This window comes from Pantherophis guttatus, chromosome 8 (genome assembly GCF_059756535.1).
Source record: "Pantherophis guttatus breed Tessera chromosome 8, ASM5975653v1, whole genome shotgun sequence".
Classification (NCBI taxonomy): Eukaryota; Metazoa; Chordata; class Lepidosauria; order Squamata; family Colubridae; genus Pantherophis; species Pantherophis guttatus.
In genome coordinates this window covers 63,005,412-63,023,580 of record NC_142070.1, presented here as the reverse complement: position 1 = coordinate 63,023,580, position 18,169 = coordinate 63,005,412, and the positions used below count along the sequence as shown (strand labels likewise).

At 37.5% G+C, this 18,169-nt stretch overlaps 1 protein-coding gene across 3 annotated transcripts in view; it reads right to left on the bottom strand.

Annotated features, from left to right (window-relative positions):
* GLRB (glycine receptor beta) overlaps positions 1-18,169 on the bottom strand; it is a 57,658-nt gene that overhangs the window by 28,399 nt on the left and 11,090 nt on the right. For 2 of the 3 annotated variants that reach the window (XM_034432868.3, XM_034432869.3), the window contains exons 3-6: positions 11,650-11,756; positions 11,024-11,091; positions 6,057-6,286; positions 5,455-5,537 (exon numbers count right to left, since the gene is read on the bottom strand). In XM_034432868.3, the coding sequence (XP_034288759.1) occupies positions 5,455-5,537; positions 6,057-6,286; positions 11,024-11,091; positions 11,650-11,756 (488 nt within the window). Of the gene's footprint in view, positions 1-5,454; positions 5,538-6,056; positions 6,287-11,023; positions 11,092-11,644; positions 11,757-18,169 lie in introns of all 3 variants that reach the window. The other variant, XM_034432870.3, reaches the window with a different exon arrangement.

Sequence of the window (18,169 nt, the reverse complement as noted above, 5' to 3'; positions counted from 1 at the left end):
CAGGGCTGCCACACTTGGTGCTGTGGGAAATTGGGAGGGGGGATTGCATGGAGTTGTAGAGATATCTAGCTATAACAACATTCTTTTCTCTAGGAGTCAAGGACATTCAAACTGCACCTGGAGTGGTGTGACTGGGAGGCATCTCCAGTTTGTTTATTTATTTATTTATTTATTTATTTATTTATTTATTTATTTATTTATTTATTTATTTATTTATTTATTTATTTATTTATTTATTTATTTATTATATTTCTATACCGCCTTTCTCCCGTAGGACTCAAGGCGGTGTACAGTCAAGAAAAATATAGATACACAAACATCATAAAATTGCTAATTAAAATTATTACTTAGTTTGGTCAATTAAATAAAACCCAGAATTAGATAACATTTTAAAAAATCATTCACATGTTCATATGTTTAGCCCCGCCTGTTGGAACATCAGGGTTTTGAGGGCACAGCGGAAAGCACAGAGATCAGGGATATTTCGTATCTCAGGGGGCAGTTCATTCCAAAGGGTTGGAGCCCTCACAGAGAAGGCCCTCCCCTTGGGAGTCGCCAGTCGGCATAATTTGACTCACGGTACCCTGAGTAGTCCCTCCCTGTGAGAACGAACTGGTCGGTGGGAGGCTATTGGTGGCAAAAGATGGTCTCGTAGGTACCCAGGTCCTAAGCCATGGAGCGCTTTAAAGGTGATAACTAACACCTTGAATCGCACCTGGAAGACCACCGGGAGCCAGTGCATCTCGCGTAGGAGAGGTGTTACATGGGCGTAACGAGCTGCGCCCATAATCACGCGCGTGGCTACATTCTGGACCAGTTGGAGCCTCCAGGTGCTTTTCAAGGGGAGCCCCATGTAGAGAGCATTACAGTAGTCCATACGGGAGGTAACTAGGGCATGAGTGACCGTGTGCAAGGCGTCCCGATCCAGAAAGGGACGCAACTGGCGGATCAGGCGAACCTGATAAAAGGCACCCCTGGCCACGCCCGTCAAATGATCTTCTAAAGATAGCCGTGAATCCAGGAGAACACCCAAGTTGCGGGCCCTCTCTGTGGGGAGCAAGATCTCATCCCCTATTGTCAGTGATGGTACCAGCTGACTATACCGGCACGCCGGAAGCCACAGCCACTCGGTCTTGGAGGGGTTGAGTCTGAGCTTGTTTCTCCCCATCCAGATCCGCACGGCTTCCAGGCAACAGGACATCACAGCAAGGACATCATTGGGGTAGTCTGGGGTGGAGATGTATAGCAGTGTGTCATCAGCATACTGATGAACACTCACCCCGAAACCACGGATGATCTCGCCTAGCGGTTTTACATAAATGTTGAACAGAAAGGGTGAGAGGACTGACCCTTGCGGCACCCCACAAATAAGGTGCCTCGAGGTCGACCTCTGCCCTCCTGCCAACACAAACTGCAAACGGTCAGAGAGTAAGGAGGAGAACCACCGAAGCACGGTGCCCCCTATTCCTAACCCCTGCAGCCGGTGTAGTAAGATACCATGGTCGATGGTATCAAAAGCCACTGAGAGATCTAATAGGACCAGGATAGAGGAGCAACCTCTGTCCCGAGCCCTCCAGAGATCATCCACCAACGCGACCAATGCCGTTTCCATGCTGTATCGTGATCTGAAGCCCGACTGGAACGGATCCAGATAGACAACTTCATCCAGGTATCGGGGTAGTTGTCGCGCCACCACACTCTCAACAACCTTCGCAACAAAGCGAAGATTGGAGACTGGACGATAATTTGATAATATAGCCGGGTCCAGGGAAGGCTTCTTGAGGAGGGGCCTCACCACCGCCTCTTTCAAGGCGGCGGGAAAGACACCCTCACTCAGAGAAGCATTTATAATCCCCTAGAGCTAGCCTCGTGTAACCTCCCGGGAGGCCAGTACCAACCAGGAGGGACATGGGTCCAATAAACATGTGGCAGCATTAAGCTTGCCCAGAATCCTGTCCACGTCCTCAGGAGTCACAGAGTCAAACTCTTCCCAGGTAACGCTCTCAAGACCTGCCCCCGTCTCCTCCCCTGGATCTACCCAATCGGAGTCCAGGCCTTCCCGAATCTGAGCGACTTTATCATGTAGGAATTGTACAAAATCCTCAGCTCAACCCTTTAAGGGATCTTCCCATACCCCCACCTGAAGTAGGGAGTGGGTCACCCTAAACAGCGCGGCTGGGTGGTTCTCTGCAGATGCAATAAGAGCGGAGAAGTAGCTAGACTTCGCCACTCTTATCGCCACTAGGTAGGTCTTAATATAAGATCTCACCTGTGTTCGATCAGATTCAGATCGGCTTGACCTCCAATCGCTCTCCAGGCGTCTTTTCCGACGCTTCATCTCTCTCAGCTCCTCAGAAAACCAACGAGCTAGACGAGATCGGCATCGGGTCAGAGGCCGCAAAGGCACAACACGGTCCAAGGCCCCAGTAGCCGCCCTGTCCCAGGCGACCACCAGGTCCTCAGTCGAGTCGTGAGCCAGAGTCTCAGGAAATGGCCCAAGCTCCATCAGGAACCTTTCGGGGTCCATCAGGTGCCTGGGACGGAACCATTTGGTTGGTTCTGTCTCCCTGCGGTGGGTGGAAGTGACTTGAAAGTCCATGTGAAGGAGAGAATGATCAGACCATGACAAGGGCTTGATGTCTATATCCCCTATTCTTAGATCATTCAGCCACTGATCAGAGACAAAAATCAAGTCCAGAGTGTGATTTCCCAAGTGGGTGGGGCCTTTAACTACCTGGGTCAGGTCCATGGCCGTCATGGAAGCCATGAACTCCCGAACCGTCTCCGACATCTCACCAGCGGATGGCAGGTTAAAATCCCCTATAACAATAAGTCTGGGGGTTTCCACCGCCACCCCGGCTATAGTGTCGAGCAGCTCAGGCAGGACCGCTGTTACATGGCAGGGAGCCAGGTACGCAATCAGTAGGCCCATCTGAATCCCCTGACCCCATTTCACAAGGAGGGACTCACATCCGGCTATATGAGGAACAGTGGCCTCCCTCGGGCAAAGACTTTCTCTAATGATTGCTGCCACTCCCCCACCCCTTCCCTGAGTCCTTGGCTGATGGAATGCATGGAAACCTGGCGGGCACATTTCCACAAGGGGAACTCCTCCCTCCTGGCCTAACCAGGTCTCCGTAATCCCTGCCAGGTCAGCACCCCCCTCTGAAATAAGATCATGAATGAGGGGGGCTTTATTTACCACTGACCTGGCATTACATAACATCAGCCGTAGACCCAGGGTCTGAGACTCTGAACAACCCGGGAAACGAGCAGTGCTTTGGGGGTCGGAGTGGGCAGTCGCTCGAAAACATCGAGTGCGCACTCCCGAAACATAATATGGCCCCCTGCAGCCGTCATATCTGCCCCTCCCACTTACTATACTAATGCCCATCCCTTCATCCCCCTGTATCCTTGTCAGATTTCTGTCCCCATCCTCCCCATCGTGATCATCAGACCCATTACCCCTTTCAGTGGATTTATGGATCCCCCTCCAGATCCATTCCCACAATCCCTCCCAGAACCCCTTAAAATAGAACTTAAAGATTTATCTAAAAAACCCCAAAGCCGTCGGTTTTTTGCAAACCACCTCTCGGGGTTCCAAAACCCGTCCTCAAGGGCGGCCCTTGATAACTGAGAGGGCCAGACATGCGAGAGGGGGGAATCTCGCAGTGCAAGGAGCTCCGCAGTTGAATACATCAAAGATCGGAGCGAGTTGAAGGAGATGAAGGATCATTTTCTTCTAAGAGTGTTAGAGATGGTTAAGACAGGTAATTTAAAATAAGGGAGGAAATAGATGTCAAAGGAAGACCAGTATGTTACAAATGTCAATACATCGGAACATCATCGCCCTCTCACGACGATGGGAAGTCTTGTGGTTGTAGTAAGTCCATCCAAAGGAGGTGGGGGTAGAGGTCTCAAAGGGTCGTCCTCTCACAGCGACCAAACCATTTGAAACAAGCAAAGAGAAGGTGGTCTATCTTCCCATAATCCAAGACTCTTGATGTCTGTATCTCCTCCAGTCCTGATACCAGCAATGGCCGAGGATTAGATCAAAAAAGTAAGGCAGAGCCACTGGACAAAGTATTTAGGGTTAAATAATCAGGGTAATCTTGGGGAATAGGTGGTAAATAAAGCTGCAGATCAATCTAAGATTGCAAGTTAACGCTGAGTGGTCGTAATAAGACCATTGAGATGGTGGATTGATTGGACTATGTGATGGACATATGGGTGCAGGGGAAGGAACTTCTTTTGGGTGGGGGAAACCGGAAGCTTTCAGATTCAGGTTTTTCCAGATGTGCCAATATGACATCTCTAATAAAGTGGAACTTTGAGGAACTTCTAGCCTCAGAGTCTTCTTTCATTGGGGGTGTTACTTGGAACCCTGACACTATCATTCGTTCAGCACCACTGTAACTTCAATCCCTGAACAAATGTTGTAGGGCAAGAATTATCTATACATAAATATGGAAAGCAACAGAAGTAGAATCAGTAAAGGCTCTAACCAAATATGAAGAATGTCATAGCAGACAACATAATGATAAAAGTTAATCTACAATACATACTAATACCAAAGAACATACTATGAAAATTATTGCACAATATTCTTAATTTAACACACTGACAAATAATGCTTACGATCATGGAAAAGGAGATGCTACTTGTTCAAGCTTAGAAAGGGCCAAAGAATATGAAACATTACTGCTAATACAGTACACATATATAGTATGACATACAAAGAATATGAAACATTACTGCTAATACAGTACACATATATAGTATGACATACAAAGAATACCAAAGGGAAGTGAATATTTTATCATTGATTATAGAAAGGCATTTGATTATGTTGATCATGTCAAGCTTTGGAATGTGCTTAGAAAAAATGGGAATGTCATTGTGCTGTCAACACTGAAGTAAGTTAAGGAATATGCCACAAACTAGTATTTTATACAGTAGCCATGAAAGCCTTCAATTACTATGATGTGCCTGTATTTAAGACAGAATTGTACAGGCAATAGTTTCCCTGTGACACATTTTGAAAGTGAAGGTTGGGTTTTAAAGAAGCAGAATAGAAACAGGATTTGATACTTTTATGTATTCCTGAGAATATATGGCTAGCCAAGGAAACAAAGGTATGTTCAAATGAATCAACCCAGAATTCTCCTTCAAGGCATAAGTTATCATATTTCAGACCTATTGCACAAATATTTACTCTCTAGAGAATTCTATAATTCTGGGAAGGATGGAAGGAAAGAGAAGAGGCACCAAGGTGGAATCAAGTCAATTACAGGAGTGGTGAGTGCACCATTGGAAGATCTGAAGGTCTATTATTGTACTGAACATGCATATTTAAATATTAAGCATAAGAGATAGATGATAGATAGATAGATAGATAGATAGATAGATAGATAGATAGATAGATGTAAAATATGTAAAATGTAATTTACATACAGCTCTCCAACTGCATTTTGCAACGCTGTGTATCCATAGGAAACAAAGTTAAATCCAATGGGCACGACAGAGTAACAGATAATCTGGAAATATAAAGTGAAATTTGAAAGCAATTCAAATGCGCTACAAGTTAGAAAGACAAAATTTAAAATTTAAATACATATACTGTATATAAGCATAAGAAGTCATATTTAATATCCACACTTGCACTCCTTTTCTTATTTGGATTTTTGTTTTTTTCTAATTCTTTGATCTGTTTTATTAAATACATAAGCACATAACAGAAAAATACTTCTCTAGGAAATAAGCAGTTACACTATGTACATACATTAAAGGTACATGTGCTTAAGCTAGCAATTATATTGCATTTCATTTTGATTTTATGGCAAGAGGCATGATGCTTATTCGGTTTTTTGAATAATCACTCTATTTTTGACTAATCATTTTTTGAACTAGCACTTTAACTTGAGTTCCAATAAAGCAGTCCAATTTTCTGATTGTATAGCACCTTGTTTACTTATGATAACATTACTTAAAACAAAAATTCTATAGTTATGGAGTTTCCTCACAACTATTCATAAGAAGTAGAATATATAAAGTACCTCATGCTGACTAGGACATCTCCATCACGGAATATAAATAGGAGAATATTTTCTTGAGTGACATCATGGAAGTTAGCATTCTTTTCATTTGCAAAGAAAAGATCAGGCTTCCACAGACATTTAAACATGGTAGGATCCACTGTTAGTGAGTCAGATCCTTTCCAGTCACTGGGCAATTTAAGCCGAGGATCATTCCATTTCTGTCTTAAGAAGATGTTCACTCTGTAATCCTGTTTGAAATATATTAAGCATATTAACAGTTACATTTATTGAATTAATATCTTAACATCTAAAGCAGATAATCAGTATATTCAGTTGACAGAAATGTTAGCAAAACTTGCGAAGCTTAAATTAAGAAACTATTTTCATAATTCGTATATGGATTCACCTCATGGTGAGATAGATAGCAAGCAAATTTAAGAAATAATAATAATCAATAGTATATGTCTATTTCATTCATTCAGTCAGTCAGTCATTCAAAAAATTTGCATAGCTAAATTTTATGCCCCATCACTCTTTTAGATTCAGCCTCACACTGCCCCAGTGCTTGCAAGAAATAATGTAGTTAATGCATTTCTAAAGCCATGTTTGAATTTTAAGCATAGTTTGCAGGGAATCCATTTGAAATCAAACAAATAAATGGACAAGATTAGGATAAAAGATGAATGTCATTTAATACATAAATATCCGTTATACTGTTCCTGTCCCTATGCTGTATCATTTAACATATAGAGTAGATATCCATTATACTGTTCTTATATTGCAACATAATTCAAAACTTAGAAAAGAAGAGAATATAAGCCGAAGGAACTAAGATGTAAAGTAAGACAATGTTAAAGAAAATGTACTGGGATATCTGGACAGAGAAAATGATGGACTAACAAATCTTCATGTGAGGGGATGATGCTGAAGCAAAGACTGGAAGCCAAGTGGGATTCTCGACCACTGGAGCTTCAGACAAGAAATCATGAAATTACACACATGTGTGCTTAAGCAAGCAGAGCCTTGTGAGAAAATCAGCAACAGGGATCCTGCAGGTGACTTGCAGGTAGAGTGCTGGGAGCTGCAGAAGAAATAATCAAGCTCATAGACTCTAGTGGAGCCTGCTTAAAGGCCACTGGGTTTGGATAGTGCACTTTCTATTGCACATTAGAACCAAGATTTAAAGTTACAGAGCACATTAAGCGATGTTTTGAGTGCATTTCAACCCATGGGCAAATTTAAAGTAAAAACTAAGGAAATAATTAAATTGATTTTTTTTAAAAGTACAAGCAAAACCTTATCAAGTTTGGACTAAGAAAGTTTAAAGCATGACTGTTAAAATTGGAACATTATTTATTTTAAAGTAATTATGGATTAACTAATTAACATACCTCCACTGGAAAGAAGATTGTTTAAATTTGCTGTAGAAGACAATCGGATGACTTTGCTAAATGAAGAATAAGGGATATGGAAACTGCAACAGACCGTGTGACTATAAAAATTATGATACACAATGAACCCTCTTTTACTTTTTATGTCCATTTACTGGATTATAAATTAAACAAAGAATAATGGCCACTACCAGAAAAAAGAGAAAAATTACAGAAAACAAGAGGATCATTTACAGGGAATTAACAGAAAAAGTTATTATGCCAGAGATTTTACAAAGGAGGTCTGAACAATTGGGGAAGAATGTCGCAGCATCAATAACTGCAGCAGTGACTGAATCAGTTAAAAGAGATCTGCTACAGTTGATAACAAAGCTACATTTCTCATGGGATTTATAGAAAAACCTATAGAATCATCCTATGAAAATTATGTTTCTTGGGAAACTGGATCCTGGAAAAAATAATCAAGAAACAGATCTGCGAACAACTAGAAGCAAATAAAGTTATAATTAGTAGCCAGCATGGGCTTGTTAAAAACAGATTGTGTCAAACCAATCTCATTTCATTCTTTGATAAAGTCACTAAATTAGTAAATCAGTGAAATGCTGTGCACATAGTATACTTAGATTTCAGTAAGGCATTCGACAAAGTAGACCACAACCTACTTCTTGGTAAGCTAGAAAAAAGTGGAATAGACAACATCACCACCAGATGGATTTGTAGCTGGCTGACAAACCATACTCTGTGAATAGTCTTTAATTGTATTACATCCACATGGAGAGAAGTAAGTAGTGGGGTACCATAAGGCTTTGTCTCAGCCCCAGTACTCTTCAATATCCTCATAAATGACTTAGATGAGAGAATAGAATGGAGATTCATCAAATTTGCAGATCACACTAAACTAGCAGGAATAGCCAACAGCCCAGAAGACAAGGATCCAAAAAGATCTTGACATACTTGAACAATGGGCCCTATCCAACAAAATAAATTTTAATGTGGAGAAAAGATTAGATTAGGCAAAATCTGACTCAAAAACAGTAACTGTGAGGGGGACGTTGGAGTCTTACTAGATGATCACTTAAACATGAGCAGCCAAAAAAGCTAATACAATCCTGGGTTGTATAAACAGAGGAATAGAATCAAGATCATGTGAAGTATTAGTACTGCTTTATAAAACCCTAATAAGACCACACCTGGAATACTGCAACCAATTTTGGTCACCATACTACAAAAAAGATGTTGAGCCTTTGGAAAAAGTTCAGAGAAGAGCAACTAAGATGATCAAAGGCCTGGAGAATACAAAAGACTTGAAACAGAATTACAGAAAGAACCGCAAAAAAGGACCTTAAAAAAATCAAATGGAATTAATAAAACATAAGTTAAATCTAATGGAAAAAGAAGAATTAGCACAAAAAATTAAAAGAGCAAAACATTTTCTTTTTCAAAAATGCTAATAAACCAGGAAGATGGCTAGCATATAAATTGAAAAAGGAGAAAGAGAAGAAATGGATACATAGTTTGCTAGATGAAAAGGGAACTCTTCACTATCAAAATGAAACTAAAAAGAAAATAAGTCAGGATTTCTATGAAAAACTATATGATCAAGAGAATGTGTCAGAAGAAAAAATAAAGCAATACTCGGAAAAAGCTAAACTACCTAAGTGCTTGAAACAGTGAAGGCTATGTTAAATGAAAAGATAATGATGATAGAATTAACAGAGGCGAGTAAGAGACAAAAGAATAAAAAAAACCCAACAGGACCAGATGGGTTACCGGCAGAACTTTATAAATATTTACAAGACACTTTAAGTTGGAGGTTTACAATGAAGTATTGTTAGAAGACAAGATTGGATGGAAGCAAATATCACTTTAATACTGAAAGAAGACTCAGACTTAAAACAGATAAAAAATTATAGGCCAATATCATTATTAAATGTAGACTATAAAATATATGCTTCAATAAAAAGATTCTTGAATGAATTTATACACCCAGACCAGAATGGATTTTTACCTAAAAGACAAATTAGAAATAATATGAGAATTATCTTGAATACGTTGGGAGTACTATGAAGTACATTCTGAAAAACAAATGGTGTCGATTTTTTTAGATGCACAGAAAGCATTAAACAATGTAAATTGGCAATTTATTGTATTACGATTAAAATATATGGACTTTGGTGAAAAATTTACTAATATGGTTAAGGTAATATATTCTAAACAATCTGCAAAGGTGATGGTTAATGGGGACATGACAGAGAACTTTAATATAAGGAAAGGCACAAGATAAGGATGTCCTTTGTCCCCTCTACTATTTATATTAACATTGGAAGTGTTAAACAGAAATATTGGACAAGACTCAGAAATAAAAGGTATGGAAATAAAAAAATAAAAATACAAATTACAGGCGTTTGTAGATGACTTGGTATTTATTCTAGAATAACCACAAGAAACTGGACCCAAATTAATAAAAAATAAATAAATAGAAGAGTATGGTGAAGTTACAAGATTGAATTTAAACAAAGAGAAAATTAAGATACTAGTAAAAAAATGTTACAGATAAACAAAAAAAAAAAAGAATTGATGAAGAAGACAGATATTCAGATAGTTAAGAAAGTAAAATACTTAGGAATTCAGTTAACAGCAAGCTGCCCCACCCCATCCAAGATCCTACCTGCCTGATACTGAAGGGTAGTGGGCCTGCCGTGCCCCCCCCCACACCAGAAGCCGCATGCCCCATCAAAACTCATGTGCCCTCTGTGCCAGAAGCTGCGCTCATCGCCGTTCCCCATGCATCACACACCACCATTTTCCTGCTATTCTCTCCCATGCGCTGCCTTTTGTCTGCTGTGCCCCCCCCCACCAGAAGCTGCACACCAACACCATTTGCCTGTCACGCGTCCCATAACCCCACAGCCTCTGCGACTGCCTATCAGCAATTGTATGCTGTCCCCGCAACACCATGGCTTCTATCTGCCACTTAATTGGATGAGGAATATTTGTTCCGTGGAGTGAAATGCCTGGAAAAAATGGTGTCTCGGCGAATGGGTCAGGCCAAAGACAAGGGGCAGAGGCCGAATGGCCTGGGAGAATGGCCGGTAGAGTGCCATTGTGGAGGAGGAAAGCTGGCTGTAAATGGGCTGACATGGGAGACTGGAGGTGAAGGAGGTGCAGCCAAGGGTGGGAGTCTGAAGGTCCCAGACCCCTCTCTATATAGCTATAGATCAATCCATAAAGCTATGATAGCCTTAGTGGGAAATTTTAAAAAATTAAATAAACACTTAGAAGAAAAGAAAATTTTTAACCTTTTATACAGATATAGTGAATATAGAGGATTCAAAGGTGAAGTATCATATCCTTCTTGGGACTGCTCTTTCCTTAACATCTGCTCCTGAATAATATTGATCCAAACTTTTTAAAATCCTGGTAGTCATTTGACTCTAAACTTTCATCTGCCACACTATTTTGAGTGTTGGCTATTTTAACATTAATTTTAACTATTCTGATATTTTTCTTCTAACATTGTTGCCCAGCAAGTACTACGTTTAATAAAGAAAACATTAATTATCCAAATAAATAAATAAATAACTGCAATCTCACCATAGTTGTCTCTTGTATTGATCCAAAACTGTTAATGAAAATATTCACTGCTACATCCACGGGAATTCCTAAAACATATGCATAAGAATTTTTATTCTGTTTTCTCTCTTTTACCTTTCCTTTTATTTTTGTTATCTGACTCTCAAATAAAAGATTTATAAATACAGAGCAAGTAAAAAAGTAATCCTAATTCTATATTTTTAATGAAAGTACACTCAGTTCTAGTTTATGAAGAAAATTTCAGGAAAAAGGCTGTAAAAATTATTAACAATTTATTAATTACATAGTATGACCGAATATTAGATGGGCAGGTGAAAAAAGTAATGATGACTAATAATGGTTAGCTCAGCTTACAATTCAGATAGATTTTTGTATATAATGGTATATTAATTTATAGCGATTGATGGCTATGTTAATTTGTTTAAAGAAAATTCAATTTTCTAAATTAAATTTAAAATACATAATCTAACATTTAGTTTATTTTCTGCTTATTGTAGTTTGAAATCTAATCAACTCTTACCTACCAATGTCTAGCTAATTTACAGAAATAAATAATTAAAATGCAGATGCAAACATTTAGAATAGGAAATCAATCAAATTAAAAATATTGTTATACATTACCCAACCTTTGAAATTTGGTCTTATCCTGGGATCATAACTAACCAGAAGTCTATTTAAGATGTTACTTGTAGAATTAGCAGGTACTCTTGCAAGATCTTCAGCTGATTGCTGTCTGTTTTTTTAAAAAAAAGTGTCACTTTTTTTTTCTACACCTTTATAGCAATAGCAATAGTACTTAGATTTATATACCACTTCATAGTGCTTTACAGCCCTCTCTAAGTAGTTTACAGAGTCAGCATATTGCCCCCAACAATCTGGTCCTCATTTTACTGACCTTGGAAGGATGGAAGGCTGAGTCAACCTTAAGTCAGTCAGGATCGAACTTCTGGCACTGGAATGCAGTTAGCCTGCAACACTGCATTCTAACTACTGGGCCACTATGGCTATAAGTAATTATCAGTATTTTTTCAATTACCGTATTTTTCGGACTATAAGACGCACCGGAGTATAAGACGCATCTACGTTTTTTGGTTGTTGTTTTTTTTAAGTTTTTTTTTTTAGACAAACACACATACAAACATACAATGTATTTTCTTTGAACAGAGTATTTGGCTGGTTCACAAATTTAAACAGTGTTTAGTCATTTCAATTAAATTTACAATTTCTATATTTCCTTTTTGCCATATTTATTCCTCATCTATTTTTTAAAAAAACCAATATTACCCTTCATCCTCATCTCTAATCTTAATCAAATTCAATTTTTCCCTTCTATTCTATATTATATCCCTTCCCATTGTCACCTATTTTATATCCATCCTCACATTGGTTAATTACGTAATATTACAGTTGTTTAATACAAATTCAACATTTTAATATAAATCAATTAGTTATATAACTATCTTTTTTGTATATTAATCAATATGAACATGAATATTCCAATTATTTCCATGCAATCCAATTTCTTATAAATCAATTAATTATATTTACCAATAATAATAAACCAAATAATTTTCCCCATATATTCCTCCAAACCACAACTTAACCATTTCAGCTTTCAACACAAAATACAATAGTATCTCAATTATTACAATTCCCTAGTTAGAACTTTCCCCTTACGTTACTCATTTTCACATCTTAAACTCTCCCAATAACCCAAAGTTTTGCCCATATAGAAAAATATTCCAATTATTATTCATTTCATTTTTACAATCATGATTTCCCATTTATTTCTTATTACTATTCATATTTCAATTCTAAATATGTATAACATCTTTCTCTTTCATTTCATTTCATTTTCTTTTTCTCCCTTCCCATTTTTATTTTTGCCTTTTTTCTTTTGTGTTTTAAAATCTTGAACTCTCCTCTTTTGCCCTAAATTTCCCATTTTTTGCACCTACCTTTTTTGGTGAGGAAAAAGAAAAAGAAATCTCTCTCTGCCTCATTTTGCCACGTTGCAGCAAAGAGCCTGCTTTACTTTCAGTTTTGTTTTTCAGCGTAGCTAGGGAAAAAAAATCTGCTCCAGCACTCTTTGCAGCAAGCAGCAGAGCCCTGAGCAAAACAGCTGAGAACAAATCAGCTGAGAGTTGGGAGGCCGATCTAATCAACTTGTGCTAATTAACCTATGCTGAAGCTGAAAGGAGCTGTTTTTTCTTGCTGTTTGCTTGGAAGGAGGTAACTGCTGTGAGGCACAGGCCAAAGGGTGGGGGTCAGTGGGTGGGCAGGGCTACATTCGGTGTATAAGACGCACCTAAATTTTCACCCCCTTTTGGGGGGTAAAAAAGTGCGTCTTATACTACGAAAAATACGATAAGCAAAAGACTCAAAAAGATCTTTTTTTATATAGATGTACTATCATGTACATGTAGTACATTTATAAGTGTACTAGTAACTACATGAATTTGAAGCATGATACATAAAAGCTTGTTCAATAATGAAACATGAAATTATAATGCATGAAGTAGGATACATGAAACTGTATACAATAATACAAAACAAACCTAAATCATTAAGGTTCTACATTACTTTTTGTTTCTTTTATTACAAAAGGATAGCATAACTTGATTTTTGGAACTCTGAGTCTAATGAGCAAGCATTAGTGTTAGAATCTTTACTATCCAAATAGTGGCAATGTTAATATTCAAAAAATTAAAGTTAAATATCATATTTAGAAAAATCATACCACGATTCTGTCACAGCTGAATAATTGTGAGAGACAGCTCTCACAAAATCAGAAGTAGAAAAGACTGACACCACTTCAGTCCAGATTATTTATTACCAAAGCAAGAAACAAGTAAAAGTCATTGTTTCGTAACCGGAAAAGAGAGGCTTCAGGCCTGTTAGTCCATGCAAATAGAACAAAACATTTAACCCGCATTTTAATTAGGCTTTGCATTTGATACACCACAGCACTAGAATTTTAAACAACTATTTCATTAGCTTTCTTACAAAAATGTACTTATTAGAGGTTTACTATAGTGTATGTTATTAACAGAAAAGCCTGATAACTTTTTACAAAGGCCAACATCAGCTGAATACCATGCATTGGAGTTTGTAGACTAGAAAAAGTATGCCAAGATGGCCAGCATATACAATTGCCATTGCAATTTCAATCTTTGACAAGTACCCAAATATAAAGCTGCATTGTCAAAAGTTCAAAGTTACAAACATTTGCAATACTATGGAATGATCACATACAATACAGTTAAGAAAATATGAATAGGGAATGTTGAAACTGGTATAAATATATTAGTAACATTAAATATTCCTTTGAACCATTTTTCCATGTATTAGTTGATTAATCAATATATTTATGCATAAACTAAAAGAACTGAATATAACAATAGCACTTAGACTTATATATCACTTCACAATGCTTTACAGCCCTCTCTAAGCAGTTTACAGTGTCAGCATATTGTCTCCAACAGTTTGGGTCCTCATTTTATTGATCTCAAAAGGATGGAAGGCTGAGTCAACCTTGAGCTGGTGAGACTTGAACTGCCAAACTGCAGCCAGCCAGCAGTCAGCAGAAGTAGCCTGCAGTAATGCATTCTAAGCATTGCGCCACCACACAGATTATATAGGTATTTCATTTATGGCACAAATGGCCAAATTCAAATTATTATAGTTTGGACATATTATAGAAGAAATTAGCACTCTTGATTTTGAAGACATCAAAGCAAGATAAATAAAAAACAGAATGAAAAACAGTTTTAGCTAAAATTGTGCTATAACTGGATGGGTATTGCAATTCTCTGCTATCGTATCTCCCATACTATTTATATTTATTATTATTATTTATTATTTGAATTTATATACTGCCCTTCTCCCGAAGGACTCAGGGCGGTGTACAGCCAGAATAAGAACACACATATAGAAAATTGAATAACAATTTAAAATATATATTAAACAATATGGCCCGTAACTAATTAAAAACCCATTTTTAAACCTCAAGAATTAAAAATTAAAAATTAAAGATTAAAAGTTAAAAAGAATTAGAATTAGGCCAGCCCGGCTTGTTGGAACAAAAGAGTCTTGAGGGCACAGCGGAAGGTGCATAAGTCCGGGATCCTCCGAATCTCCAGGGGCAATTCGTTCCAGAGGGCAGGTGCCCCCACAGAGAAGGCTTTCCCCCTGGGGGTCGCCAGTCGACATTGCCTGACCGACGGCACCCGGAGGAGACCCTCTCTGTGGGAGCATACTGGCCAGTGGGAGGTTATTGGTAGCAGAAGGCGGTCTCGTAGGTATCCAGGTCCTAAGCCATGGAGCGCTCTAAAAATGTTAACCAACACCTTGAATCGCACCCGGAAGACCACCGGAAGCCAGTGCAGCTCACTCAGGATAGGTATTATATGGGAGCGCCACGTCGCCCCCACAATCACCCGCGCGGCTGCATTCTGGACCAGTTGGAGCCTCCAAGTGCTCTTCAAGGGGAGCCCCATGTAGAGATTGTTACAGTAGTTACATATTATTACATATTATTATAAACACTTAATGGTCATTTCAATTAGAACTAGAAAATGTCCTGATCCTTTGTAGGGGAGATACTGTGGTCTACCCGGATGGTTCTGAAATAAATTCATCAACGTGCTCCATTGGAGCAACAGTTTAAGAAGCAATTGTGAAAGGTGCAAAGGTTGTTCATTTGCAGGTGAGGAATAGGAAAATCATGAAATATCTGCTAAATTTATAATTCACAATGCAAATTAAATTATATGTTATAATTTACATTAACTGATCCATTCAGGATAAAATAATATTCTTGGATTCCCTTTTATTCAGCTAATGTACACGAAGCTATAATGTTAAAGAACTGGTTTTGACAAAAACTAACAGCTAAGGATCACTACATTCCAGGGTCTTGTTTTTATAATCTAATAAAGCTCAGCCGTTTATTGTGACATTTCTAAGATCACCTGTACAAAATGAAATATAGCAAAAGGCCAATTCATTTCTGCAACTGAATGGGAAAAATAACATATCCTATCTTTCTCTCATACTACACTCAGGAAATTGAGTAACATAGAATAATGTTTAGTATGAAGAGAAATATTGCATGTGTATTTTATTAGAATTCTGTATGCCTTTCTTCTGGCATAATCAAAACACTTTTGATTTTATATCGTGGGGAAGCAGAAAAATGTCTTAGCTTTATATTCCAGCTGAATCCCTTTTGAAGGAAGATTAAACATGTTATATGATTTTGTTTGTTGCTCACTTGTCTTCAGGCAGTTAAACTCCCATTTCCTAACTAAGCTAGCTTGTTTTTATCTATATGACCTTGGCTATAAAGAACAATTAAAAAACATAAATCCTATAGAAGCTCTGCTTGCTTTTTTACTTGCACCCGTACTATGTGTTCTTCCTTTTCTTTCCTCTCTCCCTCTCTGTTTCTTTTACATTTCACTTTGTTGGATGTCAGTATATTTCAATAGGTTTAGCAGCAGAACTCTTTTCTTCTTTCCCCCAACAGCTTCATGGAATATTAAGTATTGTCGTCATGTCCTTCCTCCTCCTCAGTTTTTAATGAGAGGGGCAATGGTCTGTTCTGCATAATACATGATGACTGACAAATTGGGAACATACATTTTTAATCTTCTCTCTTTATTTACTTTATTAATATTTTTTTATCATTTATTCATCTTGATTTCTTTCACTTAGGAGGGAATTAAGATACCTCATTGCCTTTTGTGTATATAGGTAAAATTTTTTGTTATTCTTACAATATTAATTAGAAATTATTTAATAGTCAACAATTTAATATTAGAAAATATTAATATATTTCATGGCAGCTCCTTTGTAAAATGTGGAATCAAAGGTTTGTTGTCTTTAGACTAGTATAGTTGGGCCAAATTTTAAAAGATGTAAAACTGCTTTTTTGTGGAAGTCTTGTACATGCTGTCAATATATTTGATGGAAAAAGTCATTTCTCAATGTCTATGGTAAAACTGAATGATATGAAATTAATGTATGGCTTTTTTATTCCATCCCATTGTTTTAAACAAATTTATAGCAAGTTGAATAATGCCCTATGAGAATTTTAAGGTATAAATTACAATTACCTATCAGTAAATTAAGTTTCTATATTTTACCTTTTAGTATATATGTTAATTTTGTTATTGATTTAAGTATAGAATTTCAGTCTTTCTGTCCTAGGAAGCAGAACATAGAAGTGAAATCTGGGTAAGTATTGGAATCCTTATTTATGTGGTGATTTATTTCAATATTTCTGCTTAGTAAAATGTATACAGAATATATTAGATTAGCAATGGAGCGAGTTTGGTGAAGTGTTAAGGAACCAGGTACTGTGCCTTAACCAGAAGTTCTGTGAGCTCTAGTCCTACCTTAGGCAGGAAGCCAGCCAGATGAGTTTGGATCAGACAATGGGGAAATCAGATTCACTTAACCATGTCACTAACTTAATATCTGCAGTGATTCACTTAACAACTGTTGCAAGAAAGGTTGCAAAATAGGGTAAAACTCATTTAACTACTGTTTTGCTTAGCAATGGAAATGTTGGACTTAGTTGTGGTTGCAAGTTGAAGACTATAGTAGATTTAGCCACGAACTGATCATTGGGGGAAGATATAGGGAGTATTAATACAGTAAGAAATCATAAAGACAAACATGTATTTCCTTTGATAGATATAGATTTCTTGATCAATATTCACTGTATAGGGACAGGATACTGCATTAACAAAATGTACAAGATGTTTTCTAAGGTTAACTGCTGCTGTCATAAAAATCAGATGCCAAGAAAAGGTTTCTTTTCCTTTAATCAGATCTCTTTCTCTTTCCCTGATTAAACCACCAATACTAGAATCTATATTTATGAGTAAATAGCAGAACATTTCCTGCAATTTTTATTTATTTATTTATACATTTATGGTCAAAGACAATATTGAAGGAATAAACAAAATATGTTTTGATGGTAATAAAGTAGATTATGAAAATGAATGCATGTGATGGATTAAAATTGTATAAAATTATATATTTATAAGAATATGCAAATGAACAATAATAGGCAATAAGTAACAACCAGATGCTCCAGGCTAAAACAAGTTTATACCTATTGTCATCTATTTGCAA